Below are 17971 nucleotides of genomic sequence, written 5' to 3'. Positions count from 1 at the left end.
TCACAATATGAGGAAATAAAAAGATGCCCTATTACAATAAGTCATAGTTGCCTACTCTCTTGGAATATCTGGTAGACAACCCCCTGAATTTCAGAGAGTTTTCCAGGACTCCGGAGTGACTATACAACCTCCAGGATCCACCCACTTTACTAGAAATCCAGGGCCTTAATAACGTGATTTCTGGTAAATTGTGGCCTCACTCCCTGAGATGATCTGGGATCATCCATTGAGCTTTAGATAAATGCGTACTGTAAATTTGGGAATTCAATTCTAGGAGTAATAGTTCAGTTTTATATATGCAGGTCTAGGTTACTGCCTTTTGGCTCCAAATGGTAAAACTTCTCTAATTTCAATATTATTCACAACAGTGTTTCATGGTAAGCAAACACACAGACATACATCTAACCTTCATGTGATACAAGTCATGTTTTACATAACACAAAAGCCCCATGTGACTCTGTAGCGCAGTACATCTTTTTTGTGACTGTCTCCATAAATAGGACACACAAGCAGCTTCCGCTGATTAAAATGCTATGAGGTATGTCTATTTTCAGAGTGTGACCGCTGCTGTGTCTGCAATGGAAAATAGTGTAATGTAGCATTTCGTATACAGAAACAGCCGCAGTCACACATTGAATCAGCAGAAGCTGCTTGTGCATCCTATTCGCTCCGTTTTGCAAATAAGATGCTGTTTAATGGAAAAAGACTGAAGGAACTACTGACACTGATATTAAAGCTGGGTGGGCACATTTAAATGCTTGCCCAGCTGTAACATATGGCCAAACATATCAAGAAGCCTATTTGTAAAGACCCCCATACACTAGTGCAACTTATTGGAGGCATGAAAGCGCATGCAATTTCCCTTGAACTCCCCGGCAGCTTCACCGGTGGCAGGATCGCATACAATACATCGTATTTTGCATATGATGTATCGGATTCAATCCCAGTCATGGCATGATAAGCCTTTGTGGCAGCCATGACAATCTCCGACTCCTATCAGCTGCACATGGGACTACTCATCGGAACAGAATCGGAGGTAAACATATAAAATGTGACACTTTTCATGCAATTTCATGGCCCGCTGCGTCAGACTCAGGTGAAAAGTGCCATTGCACTAGTGACCTCTCTGTTGATGCGATGACAGATAAACCTTTCAACTGTGTAGCCAGCCTTAGAGGTGACCCATTGTGTGAATGCCAGGAACACAGCAGCATCTGCCGGAAGTCATCCTCACAGCACATGCCACAGGACTCCCTGTACCAGATAAGTCACCACTAAATAAGGGATATTTTGTCTGCATTCTATTGATGTCAACATTTCATCTATCTACGTGGCCAAGGTCGACAAAAATTGACAAATATTCCACATCCTTGCAATGTATAAGTTGAATCAAATTGATATACATTATGGCCCTTATTCAGAACTGATTGCAGTACAAATTTGTTCTCAAAATGGGCAAAACCATGTACACTGCAGGTGGGGCAGATGTAACATGTGTACACAGAGTTAGAGTTGTGTGAGTTATTTTGTTTCTGTGCAGATACATAAATACTGGCTGCATTATTTTTATACTGCAATTTAGATTTCAGTTCCAACACACCCCACCCAAATGTAACTCTCTCTGCACATGTTACATCTGCCCCACCTGCAGTGCACATGGTTTTGTCCATTTTGAGAACAAATTTGTACTGCGATCAGATCTGAATAAGGGCCAATAAGTGAAAACACACACTCACACACACACACACACACACACACACACAGAAGATGCTACAGAGACGTTTCCAAAACTGACCATATTTTGTCACAATTAATATTCTTGAAATATTTTAGAATGTTTGTGTAGTATTTAATTGTGAGTCCCGCTGGTATGTAAAGACATATACAGCATGCATAGCTGGCAAACATAATTATATACTTGTATAAGTAAACTGGATTCTAGTACAATGAAGGATCAAGGTGTAAATGAACCTGAGCAGTGTAAGCTCCTGGCGAGCTCAGTAGCCATCACCTGGATGATGAGACCAATGCGGAGCCTGAGCATCTCCCCGAAGAGGCTGGGCTGAGACCGGACATACATCGCTAGATATATCATTATCTCCTACAAGGGGGAACACATAGACATTACATTAAATAGAATTAAATGTAGAAAAACCATTTTAGCTGCGTTCGGCCAGGCAGCATTAAGCCACTTGCTAAGCCTCATGTACGTGATCCAGAAAATGTGGCGCCCTATGCAAAAGAGTCAAAGTCACATCCAAGTCCAACTTGGTGTGGATTGAAAGGTCTACAGCAGGCATGTCCAACCTGCGGCCCTCCAGCTGTTGTGAAACTACACATCCCAGCAAGCCTTGCAATAGTTCTAGCATTCGCTAATAGCAATACTATGGCAAGGCATGCTGGGATGTGTAGTTTCACAACAGGTGGAGGGCCGCAGTTTGGACATGCCTGGTCTACAGTGTCTAGGTTGACAGTCAATAGGTCAACATCAAAAGGTCAACATACACTAGATCGACACTGGAAAAAGGTTGACATGTACATGTACTGTCTTTGACTTTTTTTTTTTCAATCATTTTGAGACTTTGTATAGTTTTGTAGATATATTTTGTAGACCCCCATTAATATGCATGGAGCTGTAGAATAACATTGACAGGAAGTAATAGTCATGAGAACTGAACCAGGTTAGTGCCAGCTACAAGCACTGTTCCTTTCTAGCCTTACCTGTGTGAGCACAGCAATGCTAATATCTTGTCCACTTGCTTTGTAGATCAGATCAGCCAATTCATCTGGAGGCAAAGGACTGCGGTAATAAAACTCAATATTAATTGCAGGTGTATATAGTGTACATTATATGTACAGTCTTACAGGGTGACCATGTACACAGCACATCATCCCTTAGCTGGCCAATAAAAGCATCCGGTGCAAAGGTTCTCCCAAGTCCTTTAAATTTTAAAGGGATTATTTACAAGAATCTGTAGACTAATGCATTATCAAATACTACAGTATTAGTATTGTATGCATTATAAGTGTTTAGTATTGTATGTATTATAAGTATTCTATTGTGGCTTTAGGAAATTGGATTATTGCATTTATGATGCAATATGATACAATAACATTTCAACCTGATACCTTGTGGTATTTTCTAAAAATAACATTTAGTAATGGAAATTAATTTGATCTAACTATAGTGTTGCACATTCAAAACTGTATAACCCCCCCCCCCCCCCCCCCCACATACTGTAGATTCTCATAATGTCTTGTACACATTTTTTTGTGTTTTTTTTAGATAGTTACAGTTTGGTATTATTAGGGATTGTTAGCACTTACGCTGTAATGGTGTGTTCGCGGGGTTCAGGCGGCAGCCCCACCGTCAGCTGCTTCTGGTGTGACAGGATATCAGTGCACGCCTAGAGAAATGGAAACTTGCTGTTGATACTTAAGGTTACAACAAATCATATGGGTCAAAATGAGTAAGTATCATACCTCTGCTAGGACTTCCACTCTCTTTTTCAGAAGCCCGGAGATGTATCGGATTAGACCCCACTCTCGGTTGACGCCAGCTTTGACGTACAGCTCACTCAGCAGACAGTGCACTGTGACTCCACACTGCCCATCAAGATTGGTTTCCCACTCAAGTCCTCTACACACAGAAATATACAATGTATTGCTCAGAAATGTATGCACTTATTTTCTGCTTGTTGAGAAGAATGAATTATTTTTGTTTTTTAGTAATTCTTTATTTCGAGTGATCAAACAAAATGCCCAAAAAAGATCAATAACATTGTGGCCCAGGGGGAGAAAAAAGGCACCGATCAGATACAAATAAATTGGCAAACACAGAACAAACAATTTTGAGGGGGAAAAAAACAATAAATATATAATTTGACTAGATGGTGATAGTTTACCATTTTTTCACATAAAGGTGTAAAACTGGAGCATAAGTACAGGTAAGAGGATCGGGGGGACAGACCATGAGATAAGAGCTTGTAGGTAGCCACAATAAAAAAAAAAAACAGGTTTCTATGATGGATGCAAAGCTGCCCGATGTAGCTTTGCATCCATCATAGAAACCTGTTTTTTTTATCAACATCGGGCATCCCAGCTTCGCATCCCTGGGCTATCGCCATTCTGAGATGGCGATAGCCCATTGTAGCCTATGGTCTACTGATTGCACTGCCTCCGGAACAGTGCGGTCAGTAGGTTCGGTGGGAGGGTTAGCACTGACCGCGCATGCTCACACACCCCCCCCCCCCCCCCCGGCTTCTTGCTGAGTGCATCGCAGGGACGGGCTCTGAAAGGAGCCCTGTCCCTGTGCCTGGCAGGTGATACATTTAGTTGATATGATCGCATTCTACAATGCAATCCTGCATTTAGCCCAGATTGCATTGTAAATGATGAATGGGCCCCTATGTCACTGGAACCACAGCGACCCCCATGAATCATAACCTATTAATTTTGGCTCATTATTTTTTAAAATATTTTATTATTAAAAAGGGAAAAGAGAGATGTTTTATTGGTATTTGTGATTATATTTAATTACATTGTATTTGTAAAATGTTATCAACACTATCAATACGTTATTCTCTATTGTGTAGCTACAACTACATTATATTATCATATGGTGTACAAAAAGGGTTATGGACTGTCAATGGTATCAAACCACATGTGCAACTGTGTATATATATATATATATATGTTAAACCCGGCACTCCTGAGGTGACAGGTGCAGCAGCTAATACTTGCCTGGGTGCTCGCCTAAGGGGTATCAGCCCGAATGCATACAGAAACAGAAAGGAATAAGCGTCACTCCGGGGGTCTTTACAGCAAAAGTATATTGGACTGTTAGTGGTCAACGCCGTTTCTGGCTACGCCCATCATCAGGACACTTACAGTGTAATAAAACAATTTGACTTTTATACATACCAAGTGATGTGGGTTCTCCCCGCTGCCAGCCGTTCCACCATCCGGGTCCCTGCTGAGACTTCCAGTTAGAAGACCAGAAGTGATATGACGCCAATTTTACCCATGAAAAAATATCATGGGTAAAATAGGCATCTTAAACTATGTCTCTTTGGGGGTTTTGACACGCCATCAGTATCACATATAGATCACTGTCACTTGTGAACCCTGCCATCTTGTGGCAATAATGTATTAGCACATGCACTTTTCCCACATATTAACAATTTTGCACGTTATTTTATCTTTTAAAAGTTTAAGTAGCAGCTTGTCCTGTTGTATTAATATGTATTATAATGTTTTCACAAAGAACAGGTTTGATGTTTTGCACTATAAAAAACGTTTTTTGTTAGTTTACAGTGCCCCCGACTGCAGACGGCTCCTCAGTGCCGACGTCACTTCCGGTCTTCAAACCGGAAGTCTCAGCATGGACCCGGACGGTGGAACGGCTGGCAGCGGGGAGAGCCCACATCACTTGGTATGTATAAATGTTACATTGTTTTTGTTTTATCACACTGTAAGTGTCCTCATGTGTGCCTTTTTTTCACGTTTTCATAGCATATGCCTCCAACTCTCCATCAGTTGCTAAATGGATTTATTTTTCCACTGTAAGATCCCAACACAATTTTCTCATGTTTACATGTGACACAATAGTAATACAGAAGTAATCTGCTGTGACTCACTTTACGACACACAAGATGTACAGTATATCAGCCTGGTCCTGAAGGGTCGGGCAGTCCTTAAGCTGTTCCACTAATTTTTCAAAGTCGACATTACCATGTGAGTCCTTGGGTAAATTTAACTCAGTTTCTCTCTTCTGTCAAAAGAATAAGAATTATATGTCAAGGAATGATAGATTCTAAAGTAAAAGATAAACTACAAGATGCCTCACATCAAAGATTGATATTTCATTTTACAGGATAAAAACTAATAGCAAAACTACAACCCCTGACGCTGGAGCCTAGCTGCAAAAGCAGGCGAGGAACCGCCATGCTTAGGGTCCCAGCGGCTGTGTGTGATGTCACACAGACCCCTTTCCCGCAACGCCAACTTGATGCCCCCAAAATGGCCTGTCACTACTTCCCAGCCGTCCCATAATGTCAGGCCTCCCGCGTGCATGTGGTGTATGCATCACCAAATAGCAATTTTTGGCAATCAGTAATTCATGTTGAATCGCTGGTAGTAATACTGTATTAGTGGAATTTCATAATACGCAACAAAAATGCCATATATTTCTAGTTTCATTATTATTTATGAAACATCCGTCTCCAACTATAACAATTATCAGAGGTCTACATTAACTTATATATGCCTACACACTGGGAGCTGCCAATTTTACCCAAAAGATATCACTAAAATAGAGTGACATTACAGCATGAAAATGGCTGCCTCACTCTGGGCAGGTGTATTGTGGACCCAATGAGGTAATCTATACACTGTGGGCCTCATTTAGACCTGCGAACATACGCAGCCTAGCGAATAGGTTAACGCCATTCGGCCGGACACCCGCCCCCGTCGCGTGAATCCCCTAAGTAACATGCAAGGGAATGTGTACGGTAAACATCTAATTTGAATGCGAGCATGACAACCAGAATAACCCCCATACTGTACTTACCTGCGGTTTATGAAGCTGAGGAACTTCTAACAGATTTAGAGACCTCCGATGACCACTTAAATTTTTAGTAGGTAGAAACAGTGATGAATCTATAATGCAATACAAATTGGCTGATTGTTAAATATACAAAGAGATATAATGAATGTATTGAATATGCAACCTTAGCACAATATATTCCATAAATTCTGTTTTAAGGGCCCCTGTGATTATGGAATACAGGACAAAAACTTTAACAGGTGTGTCATGAGTGTGATGGGATGTAGTCAAAAGGGCAACAATGACAATGTCGGTATTCACATTGCTGGCACCACAATGGACACAGTTATGATGCTGACATTGTTAAAATGTTGATCGGGAATGTGTCAACATTGTCACTATGTTTAGGCCGCAGGCAGTAGGGATAGGGTTAGGATGTGGAAGGGTCAGGATTAGGCATTAGAGGGAGAGTTAGGGGCAGGGATTGACGCAACACTGAAGAATCGGAGATCTGAACTTGAACTGAAGGCCACATAACCGGGGGCACCTGGAAGACGATGCTGGAGCCGCTGCAGATGTCAAGAGCAGGTAAATCACCACTGGACGACCAGGGACGATATGTCAACATTCTAACATGTTGACAGCAGTGTAGCATGTCAGCATTGTGCTCTATGCTGTCGCAGCGCACAGTTTGCCTGCTGCTCAATCCCCATGTGATAAACCATGGCCGGCCTTTACCAGCCATGGTCTCCGATGTCTCGTTACACAGCTCTGTGGGAGACGCGGGAGCCGGACACAGAGGAAGGCACCAGCATCCCTCTGGTGAGTAGGTTGAATCCCATCCCCAAACCATATTATCTAGTGCTGCCAAACACTACCTTCCTTATGGCCCTGCATGGCAACTTCACTGTCTACATGATTCATATGAACATTATAATTGTTGACATGTCATACCCAACTCTAGTTGGTAACTAAGTTTGAACTCAAGAGCTTCATTGCCTTACTGTTAGCTTGTTGTCAATAGTTATCATTATAAACACTAAACAGCAAACTAACCTATAGAGATCTACATCTGTCTATCTATAAACACTATTTCCCTCATTACTACTGCGCGGTCACTTACTAGACACTTCAAGACCCTTTGATTTGGCCATTAAGGAGAGTATATCCCGGGTGGAGTGCAGAGCGCTGAAAGCATGGTACTGCGCTGAGCCAGTGCTTGTTGGGGGCAGGTGTGTGGTAGAAGCCACGCTTTGCTGCAAGTGCTTTATGTACTGATCAAGTTCATCTTGGACTTCATCTGAAATGGAAACCATAACAAATATTGGTTAAACAAGGTGCTATTAAAGTGCACCTCTGCCATTCAGATATAAAATGATTCTAAAACACCAAGTACATACTAAAGATATAATGTATGCAATATAATCAGCAATACACCTAGATAAATAAAGGAATGAATGGAAGGAAAGGAACGGAGAAGTTACAAAGGGGTAATTGGGGCATGCAATTTCATTCCACACATATTACACGTTGGCAACACTGTTATATGACAGCCAGGGCTATTACTACCCATGTGATTCTATTCTCCAGGAGAACTAGCAGGCTCTAAGAGCTTTTCCTCGTGGCCCCTTACGTTTCCGCAGACGGACCTCAGCCGTGTGTAACAGACCATGAGCATGTTTTTGCCACCAGAGAAAGAAACCGTTTCCTACCATTTTCATTACGTTCAGCTTGAAATCCACCTAATTCATGTTCATAGTCACTCTCTGGACTATAGTAGCCCCCATTGCTTTCATCAAAGAGCTTTTCATCAGAGTCAGTGTCCAGGAAACTTAGGTGAGTAAAGAATGATGTAGTGAGGAAATCAGACAGCTTTCCCAGTTTTACTCTGAAAGACAGACACATTGGTGGTTTAGAACATGGGAATGTACAGTATAATCCTCCACCCCTAGCTGCCTGAAGTGACCTCAAACATCATTGCTGCAGTCATGCTAAACAGCCCCTCTTGGCATGCCAGGTCCCGTGAGACTCTTCAAATGTCAGGCATCTTGTTAGTCAAAATGTGACTAGGACACATTAGGAGACTGCTGATTCATTTTATATGCAACACTTGTGTAACTGAGTCTCAGAGTCTGTATATGAAGTGCTACAATGTAGAAGATGTGACTTTGTGCCTTAGACGCATTTTAGTCAAGAAAAAAAACCAGACTCTAGCGGAGTTGCAAGGGACCTCACTGGCGCCATGCATCTCCCTCTATGTGGCATATTCAGTGTTGATTGATGTACAGTATCAGGGCACAACTGTATATGTATGTATTGATGTACAGTATCAGGGCACAACTGTATATGTATGTTATTTTAAGGATATCACAATATAAAATAACACTGTATAATAAAAATCATGGACAGGCCCCATTTTCACTGCTTCTCCCATCCAGGGTATTCCCGGTTCTGCCCAGGTCACACTACACACTGGTACAGTCCCTCTTCGTCATCTCCAAGAACCAGGCAATCTGGCTCTCCTCAAGTGTCTTATCTCCAAGAACCAGGAAATCCAGCTCTCCTCACGTGGCTAATAGGACCAGGATCAGATCACCCAGATTAAATGTTTACACTGCACCTCACCCAGGACCTTACCGAGCAAAATCCTGATACTGTAGCTACCGAATAAAGGATTGCAAGGGTCACTTAACCGAGGTTTTCTTTGAATAAGCCATTTCTACTGACAAAAGCCCTGGGTTTTTCCTAGTTCCCATGAAAAAAACAGGGATTTGAAGGTCAGTGGAAAAGGCGTATAAGACACTACTGTCAGCTACTTTGCCAAACCCCTAATATAAGACACATTGTACAGGCACCACTGTCAGCCAGCCTGCATAGACCCAACCGTAATATTGCAGATCCTACAGACAGCCAAGTGGCACACACCTCACATACTGTACTGTACAGAATACTTTTTGCAAATCTAAATTCCACACATCTCATAAATTACACAAATGAACCCTCATTACACTTATCTGCTCAGAGGGTATGGTGTGGCAGAATATACTTCCATGGCGCAATGTTTGTACACAATGGCTGATTATACGGAACAATTACCAGCAGACTGTGCTCTTGCTGCAGCCACAAATCGCATGCGCCAAGGTTAGCCTCTGTGATCCTGCTCGCAATGAGGATTTTACAGAATAGTGATTAACAGGAAGTGACCATTTGAAGGATTTATCTGGAAGTGGAGGCAAAAAACTCAGACATATCATGGCCATTTTGAAGCGTGTATCTACCGTTAGCAGTGATCATGTATACAGAGAAATATGGCACCAGCATCAATACTATTGTGTCCAGTCTGTGTAGCCATAGGGCAACACCTAGACAGGATGTGCCTTTGTTTGTGCCTATACATTAGGCTGAAAATTAGTATGCAATTGTGGTTGACTTTATAATGCCTCTGGTGGCATCTCTTGTCATTCCTAGGTGGCAGCAGGTTGATTTCTAGCAGTTCTGTAACTTTGAAAATCACAAATGCATACAAACATGAATTAGGTCCAACGTCCGGAACAATAACATTGACTGAAATGTGTACTGTACACAAGGTTCCTGGGTCATAGCGAAATCTCTCACAGAAATGTTGGCACTAAAAGGGTTAAGTACAAAACTTCTGCCTGGGCATGCAGAAATAGCACACTCACCATAATTTATATAACAACACAGCTGGGTTCACTTGTAGCATACACTTAACATGGTTCCCCTGAATTCTACAACTCTATAATGACTGACTTTGCTGTAAGTAAAGGAGCTAGTGAGCTGGAGTCCGGTGGTAATAGCAGGGACATTGTCGTGTCTGCCCACACCTTCTCTTGGTACTGGGTATCTACACTGTGTACATCTAATATCTTCTGATATTAGATGTGGGACATGGGGGTAGATCTATGAAGCAGTGAAAAAGTGGGAGGAGAAGTGGGAGTACTTTATCACTGGCCAATCAGCTCTTGACTGTTAAGTTACGGGCTGGGTTTAAAAAGGGACAGTTAGGAGCTAATTGGCCAGTGATAAAGTACCAGGCACTTTATCACTTCTCCTCCCTTATCACTGCTTCATACATCTACCCCTGAAACCTTTGAAGCTTTTCCTGTGCATGTTATAGAATAACCATTCAATTTGTTTTAGATTACTTCTTATTCATATATTGTGATGAAGTCAGCAGTATGTTGGTCAGGTCAGGGCCATAGGTGTGTATGCTCTCTATGCAGACAAGGACACATCTTGCAGAACTTATTTGTGGTAGATAAACACACAGAACAAATATTCTAATACACTGAAGCATAAACAGATAGGATACAATACAATTTGCAAGGTTAGCACACAGCACAAATAATTGGTTAAGGCACCTGTTAACCGCTCATCCTACAACATAATAACTATAGGATTGCAAAGACACATACTTATGTTAACTTATAAGAACTACGCAGAAACTGTTATTTGGCCCTTATTCTGGTTCACTCACAAAGGCAAATTCCTTCTCAAATGGACAAAACCATGTGCACTGCAGGGGGACAGATGTAACTTGTGCATAGAGAATTACATTTGGGTGGGGTTTAACTTCAAAGTGAGTCAGAATTTTCCCTGCACAAAAACAATACTACTCACTCAAATCTAAATATCTCTCCACATGTTACATTCTCCCCCCCCCCCCCCCCCCCCTGCAGTGCACATCGTTTTGGAAGGTGGACAACCTTCCTCAATCTTCCTAAAATACATATTTTATTTTGTGATAAGCATACTCAGTGGCTTCCCCCAGTGGCATCCCCCAGATCCCAACACCAATATATAAGTTATAAAGTGGCCATTTTCTTTCTTTGGTTTACAAGGTGCAAACATTATTACCCAGAATTCTTAGCACGTTTATAGTACCACCTTCTCTACATTGTCCTTGTCATTCTGTCTACCAAGTCATCTGACCTATTCATTTCATAACAACTAATCAGTCACCAAATAAAACATGTTTTGGAAATATTAAAGTCAATTGAATACATGGTTATATGATAAGTACTGTACCTTGCGCCTCCAAAATATCCGTCATCAAGTTTTCTAATTGTAGAAAGAATAGCTGGATCTATGTCAGAGCCTTCATCATCTAAAATACAAATTCATTAATAGTATTTCATTTAATTATGTAAAGGTGTTGAAGCAAATGTGAATTTTATTTAGGCTGAAAGTAGTAAATCACAAAATATAATTTATATTGTACTAAAAACAGCACAATAAAACGGACTCATCACTTTGTCTGTGAGAATGAAAATGCAGGTATCTATTGCTAAAGTCTCATCCCAAAGCTTACAGTACAGTGCTACAGTGCTACAGTGCTACAGTGCACCCATCAACACAAAGCTTACAGTGCAGTACTACAGAGTGCCCATCATCACAAAGCTTACAGTGCAGTACTACAGTGCACCCGTCAACATAAATCTTACAGTGTAGTGCTACAGTGTGCCCGTAATCACAAAGTTAACAGTGCAGTACTACAGAGCGCCCATCATCACAAAGCTTACAGTACAGTGCTACAGAGAACCCATTCTCACAAACTTACAGAGCAGTACTACAGTGCACCCATCATGGCAAAGGTTACAGTGCAGTGCTAGAGAGAACCCATCCTCACAAAGCTGACAGAGCAAAGCGCCTGTCATTACAAAGCGTACAGTGTAGTACTACAGAGCTCCTGTAATCACAAAGCTTACAGTGCAGTGCTACAGTGCAACCATCACACTGCAGTGCTACAGTGCATCCATCATCACAAAGCTTTTACAGTGCAGTGCTATAGTGCTCCTGTCATCACAAAACTTACAGTGCAGTGCTACAGCGCACCTGTCATCACAAAGCTAACAGTGCAGTGCTACATAAGAGCCTCTCAAATAATTAAATATGCTAAATCTAGTATTTATATAATGTCAGCAGATAATACTAGTATACAATGTTCAACTTACTGAGCATGGAGTGAGTGATGGGGAATGTGAGGGTTGGCCTGCCAGTCATTCTCCAGCAGGAACTCAGGTAGGCCAACTCAGTCCTGAGCATCTCCACAATCATCCTGCTGTCCAGTGCTAGGTAGAAGTGATGTTGGTCTGTGAACTAGGGAAGGAAGCATGGAAATGACCGCTGTATTATGTTATAATATTACTGTATTGTACTACACAGGAAGTTTGTTATTAAAACTGAGAGGATATAGTCAGCAATAATTTGGAACTGCAAGATGCATCATACAAAAAGCACTAAAAGAAATTGAAAATCAATACATAGAAGAAAATGTCCGAGAGAAATAAGTTACATAATTAAGCAATAAAAGTACAAAATTGTGTAGTTGGGGAGATAATGCATGCATAAATCTACATTGTATTCACTAATACACTTAAAAATACTAAAGCTTATTTACAGAGATTTTTCATAGTTGCTTGCTGACACAACAAAGCAAAGCAGAAAACACTTTCCCATCTCACTAAGGCTATGACAACTGGGCTCTTTATAAACACTATCGGTGAGATTTAATAGATGAGAGATTTGGTGAGAAATATCAGTTTTTTTAAAGCGGCAATCATTTACACCTCAAATTCAAACTGGTTTAGCAGTGTAAATGATTGACGCTTTAAAAAAAAATTGGAGATTTCTTACCAAATCTCTCACTTTCTGAATCTCTCATCCTATTAAATCTCACCCAGTATGTTTTATCTAAACAGAGTGCGACATTGGTGGTACGCTCCATTTATCCACCCACCTGGGGAGTAAAAGTAAAGATCTGATCCCTAATTGTGTACAGTTTGGATGTTCCCAGTACTCCAATGTGACGATATGGGCGCCCACTCAGCTTCATGGCTTTATTAATACCTGTAAACAAGCACAGAGAAATATTTGAAACAATAAAATCTTTGGAGCGCTATCATTTTAGGTCAGTTGTAGGAAGCAGTGGTTCCTGCAAGCACAGGCATGTCATGTCACCTAATACTGGTAAGGGTAACACTGTGGAGAGAGACAGGTTGCATATAAATTCTTAGTTCCAGTCAATTTTTTGGGATATACTTCAATTGGATGTGAATTCCCATTTTTGTATGATCGTGCAACCAACCAATTTTTCTAATTTGTTTAATACTATGAATGACCTATGAACAATTTCCAATACATCAATTACAACATCCTATATCATAAAAGTCTAATGCTGCTCTTCACCCCCATGAAGCACTAAGAAGCCACAATATGGCGCCCAATGGTGCTCTGTTTGAGCAAATACACCTATACACACTTCAGTATGACAGAGCCCCGGGTCCAAGCTGCTCCGTCATTTAAAAGTTGCACTATCATTTTTATTCCTTACACCTGAAGAAGTCCATTTATGGATTAAACATGTAGGGTTTCTGGTGCCATGTCCATACAGTATGCGGGAGGATCCTGGGAATTAAGCTCACCCGTAACGGTGGTGGAAGGTATATATACCATCATCTCAACTGTATAGTGTTTGCGGATACTTTGTCACATTCTTACGTTGTAAGCTATTTTTATGAATTATGTTTTTTTTTTTAAATGAAACGTAAAAAAAAAATGCTAATTAATTACTGATGGGTCATTGGGCCTTTTTGTTGTCAGGTGATTTTTGTGAGAGGGTATTTTGAGGAACATCCCAGAAATATCCACCTTTACAATTATACAGCTTGGGGAAACCTAGTGGAAAGGACTTGTAGACTAAAGCTGGCCACACATCAGACCAACTTTCATCCAACCATCCAACTAGTTGGTTGGATGGAATAAATATCTGGTACTGGATGGGAGCAAATTACAAAGAGCAATTTGCTCACAAACCCAGGAAAATGGACAATAACATTCAGTGAAATGATTTAAATCAAACAGATACAACTACATTAGTTTGTCTGAGTGACAGGTTTTGTCCGTTTCCAGATTTTCAAAGCAAATTACTGAATTACAAATTCCATTTGCTCCCATCCAGTACCAGATTTTTATTCCATCCAACCAACTAGTTGGATGAAAGTTGGTCTGGGACGACCCAATGATGGTATAGCAGGATTTTATTGGTCTTATATCTAATTATCTTATGGTATTTGTGTTTGAGTATTATTGTTTGATCCTGAGAGGGGCAGCTTTTTTACATCTGTTTAGTTACGGCAAAATATAGACATTGTTCATATGTATATCTGTATGTATGTATGTATGTATACTACATATTATACAGTATTTTACAGATAATATACATATACTTTATGAGTTGATATTAAGTTATTTCTGGCAGTAGAGGATATCTTACAGGATGGCCAGAAACCTCCCTTGGAGCAGGGTAAGAGCTTGCTTAATCTTGCTTTTCAGCATGAATACAGACCATGAAAGTGGGGCCTCAGTCCTTCTGACTTTATGGGTTTTAAACAGTAGGTGCCAGAAAAGTTAATGATTCCAAATACCTTCTCATGTTGGAACAATTAGCATTTAAGCTTTAGTAGCCCTTAGTAGGCTAGACTGACAGACTAATGGTGAAGCACTGCTTTCTTCCATTGCATTTACCCAGTTTGGCATACAGGTGACTCAGAATTCTAGCCGGCTGTACTCGGAAAGGCCTGACATCACTGAAGCTCTCAACATTGATGTCATGTTTTATTAACATGTTCTTAATTTCTTCAGACTCTGCCAGAACTGAAACTGTAAAAAACATGAGAGAACAGTTATCACCAGTAACAAAACTTTGGTGAGGGCGAGATGTACTAAGCTTTGAGAAGTGTTAAACCACCAACCAGGGCCGGACTGGCCATCTGGCACTTCTGGCAAATGCCAGAAGGGCCGATGGCCTTGTGGGCCGCTTTGTGCAGAAAGCTCTGAGAACTTTCTGCACAAAGCGATGAGCCCGCCCTGCTGCCTCGAGTCCCCTATTTGGCCACACAGGTTGTCTGGAGCGGGACTCACCACACCTCCTTATAGATGTAGGTCAGAGGGCTCCCCCAGTCTCCGCCTGAAGCCTCTCATCAGCCTCTGTCTCTGGTCCGCCTCTCAGCTGCTGTGTCACCGCGGCTCAGCCCTCCACCTCCTGCTGTCAGCCTGTCTCCTCCGGACCTCCCGTGAGAATTACCGCTGACTACCACAGGAAGCCTCGGCTTGGGAATAGATCTCTGTAGGGGCTATTAATCGGTAAGTCGTGTTAATGGTGTTGTGCTGTCTCCCACACACGCACGCACCACTGCTCTCCTCTGTCTTCCTCAGCTCTCCTCAGGCACCTTTTACCGCTCAGTCGGAGCTTGTCTTTTATAACCTCAGTATGAGCGGGCAAAAAATGGGGCTCCTGCTGTGCTTTATTGGTCAATTACACTTCAACCCCACAATGTTGGGAAAAAGGTCCTCCCTCAAGTGCAGGGAGAATAGCACAGTCCGCCAGATTCTGCCATAGGGCAAACTGTCTAGAACGGTCCACTGCCCCTGCTTTGAGGGGTGTTCCCCTATAATAGGTATTTTCTCATTTAAGAAGATATAGCCCGTGTGTCCCTTTTCTGTAGAAAAGCATTCTCCCATTCATTTGAATTACATTAATTCTCTACCATATGTCCTCTGTGAGGAGTAGTAGTCCATATATTGGGCCTTATTTTGGTTCACTCTTTCTGACAAAATCCTTCTTAGATGGACAAAACCATGTGCACTGCAGGGGGGCAGATGTAAAATGTGCAGAGAGAATTAGATTTGGGTGAGTTATTTTGTTTCTGTGCAGGGTAAATACTGACTGCTTTATTTTTACACTGCAATATAGATCTCACTTTGAAGTAAAACCCCACCCAAATCTAATTCTCTCTGCACAAGTAACACCTGCCCCACCTGCAGTGCACATGGTTTTGCCCATCTAAGAAGGATTTTGTCAGAAAGAGTGAACCAAAATAAGGCCCATAGTCTGCACGCAGAAAGATATCACCAATAACTCTACAATTGACACCCTATTTAGACAGAGGAAGCAGATGGGCATTACGGTGTGTTCCATAATGTGCAATGCCTCCTTTTTGTGAAGCCACACCTCCTTTTCATGAGGCCACGCCCTCTTTAGATACGCGACACCGCCGTGCAAGGGTCCCTCCTACTGCGCGTGGGCCTGTATGCTCAAAATGCCAGGGCCGATTTCTGGTCCCAGTCCGGCCCTGCCACCAACCAATCAGCCCCTACCTGCCATTTTTCAAACAAAGCCTGTGACATGGCAGCGAGGAGCTGATTGGCTGGTGGTTTATCACTCTCCTCTTTATCACTTTTCAAGCTTAGTACGTCTGGCCCAAACAAGATGGAGAGTCAAATCAAAATGTCAGGTTAAACTTAGGCACTAACAAAGAGTAATCATTACTTATCATGTGTGCCATATACAGTATGGAAACAATACATAATGGCTAGATTGCATATCTGACTTTAAAGAACCAATGCATTTTAATGAACTGATTAAGAATGTGCTACATGTACAGAAAGATACTTTACACCTACTTTTTGATTCATGTTTGTCAGTAAAGCAAGTAACATTGTATGTGGAGAAAACACCATGTTGCTATGCAAGAAGAGCAAACACATTTTTTCTGTGTAGGGTAAATACTGGCTGCTTTATTCTTACACTGCAATAAAGATTTCGGTTTGAACACACTCTACAAAAATCGATATCTCTCTGCACGTTACATCTCCCCCACCTGCAGTGAAACATGGTTTTGCCCAGTTGCTTGCTTTTTTGCTTTACTTCCAAACATGAATCAGACCCAAAGTACAGAAGGATCCATGGGAAGCGTTAACAAGTATGCTTTAAAGCATTCAAATGGTCCACACTACATTAATAACATTCACATTTTAGGAAAACTTTTTAAAGTAGCTTACACTTCACAAATGTAATTTATGCTTGCTAATGCTAAGTACACACCAAAATTATAATGATTGTACGCAGATTGTGCAACCATCTTCTCACAATCTATTGGAGCACACGATCTGCATATGATCTGCAGCAGGTAGGATCTCCAAAACGATCAAGTGACCAGTGGGGACGCGCATCGGATTGGAATCGGATCTAAAACATGCCAAAACAGGCCCAAGTTACATACAATCGATCGAGATTGCATCGAAATTGGGGGGAAGTGAGGCCACATCATTCTGGTGTGTGCCCAGCATTAAAGTTAAGTGATCCAAATATAACTGCACTAAAAATTTCCAAAGAACACTGTTACAAGAGAAAAACTGTATACAATTTACCAGCACTCCTAATTTACTGAGTACGTACCTTGTACTACAACATCAGGTTTAAATCCAGTTGAAAATCTTCTATTTAATGGATCAACTTCTCCAGCGGCTAAAAATCCCTGGAAACCAATAAATAAAACAGAATATAAAATGCTAATATTTTAAATAATCTGTTAAATAAAAGAGAATATGTCTGTTTAATTG

General features: G+C 41.3%; 1 protein-coding gene across 3 annotated transcripts in view; it reads right to left on the bottom strand.

Annotated features, from left to right (window-relative positions):
* The window catches only part of PHKA2 (phosphorylase kinase regulatory subunit alpha 2), a 95646-nt gene that overhangs the window by 24311 nt on the left and 53364 nt on the right, over nt 1-17971 (bottom strand). For 2 of the 3 annotated variants that reach the window (XM_083172499.1, XM_083172500.1), the window contains exons 14-26: nt 17808-17886; nt 15095-15229; nt 13308-13417; nt 12523-12667; nt 11597-11675; nt 8260-8435; nt 7671-7847; nt 6572-6660; nt 5640-5773; nt 3484-3640; nt 3328-3407; nt 2722-2800; nt 1972-2101 (exon numbers count right to left, since the gene is read on the bottom strand). In XM_083172499.1, coding sequence (XP_083028625.1) covers nt 1972-2101; nt 2722-2800; nt 3328-3407; nt 3484-3640; nt 5640-5773; nt 6572-6660; nt 7671-7847; nt 8260-8435; nt 11597-11675; nt 12523-12667; nt 13308-13417; nt 15095-15229; nt 17808-17886 — 1570 coding nt within the window. The remainder of the gene's footprint in view (nt 1-1971; nt 2102-2721; nt 2801-3327; nt 3408-3483; nt 3641-5639; nt 5774-6571; nt 6661-7670; nt 7848-8259; nt 8436-11596; nt 11676-12522; nt 12668-13307; nt 13418-15094; nt 15230-17807; nt 17887-17971) is intronic. The other variant, XM_083172501.1, reaches the window with a different exon arrangement.

This window comes from Crinia signifera, chromosome 2, assembly GCF_055691185.1.
Source record: "Crinia signifera chromosome 2, ASM5569118v1, whole genome shotgun sequence".
Taxonomy (NCBI): Eukaryota; Metazoa; Chordata; class Amphibia; order Anura; family Myobatrachidae; genus Crinia; species Crinia signifera.
The sequence above is the reverse complement of the archived record's forward strand: the minus strand, read 5'-3'. Positions and strand labels throughout refer to the sequence as shown.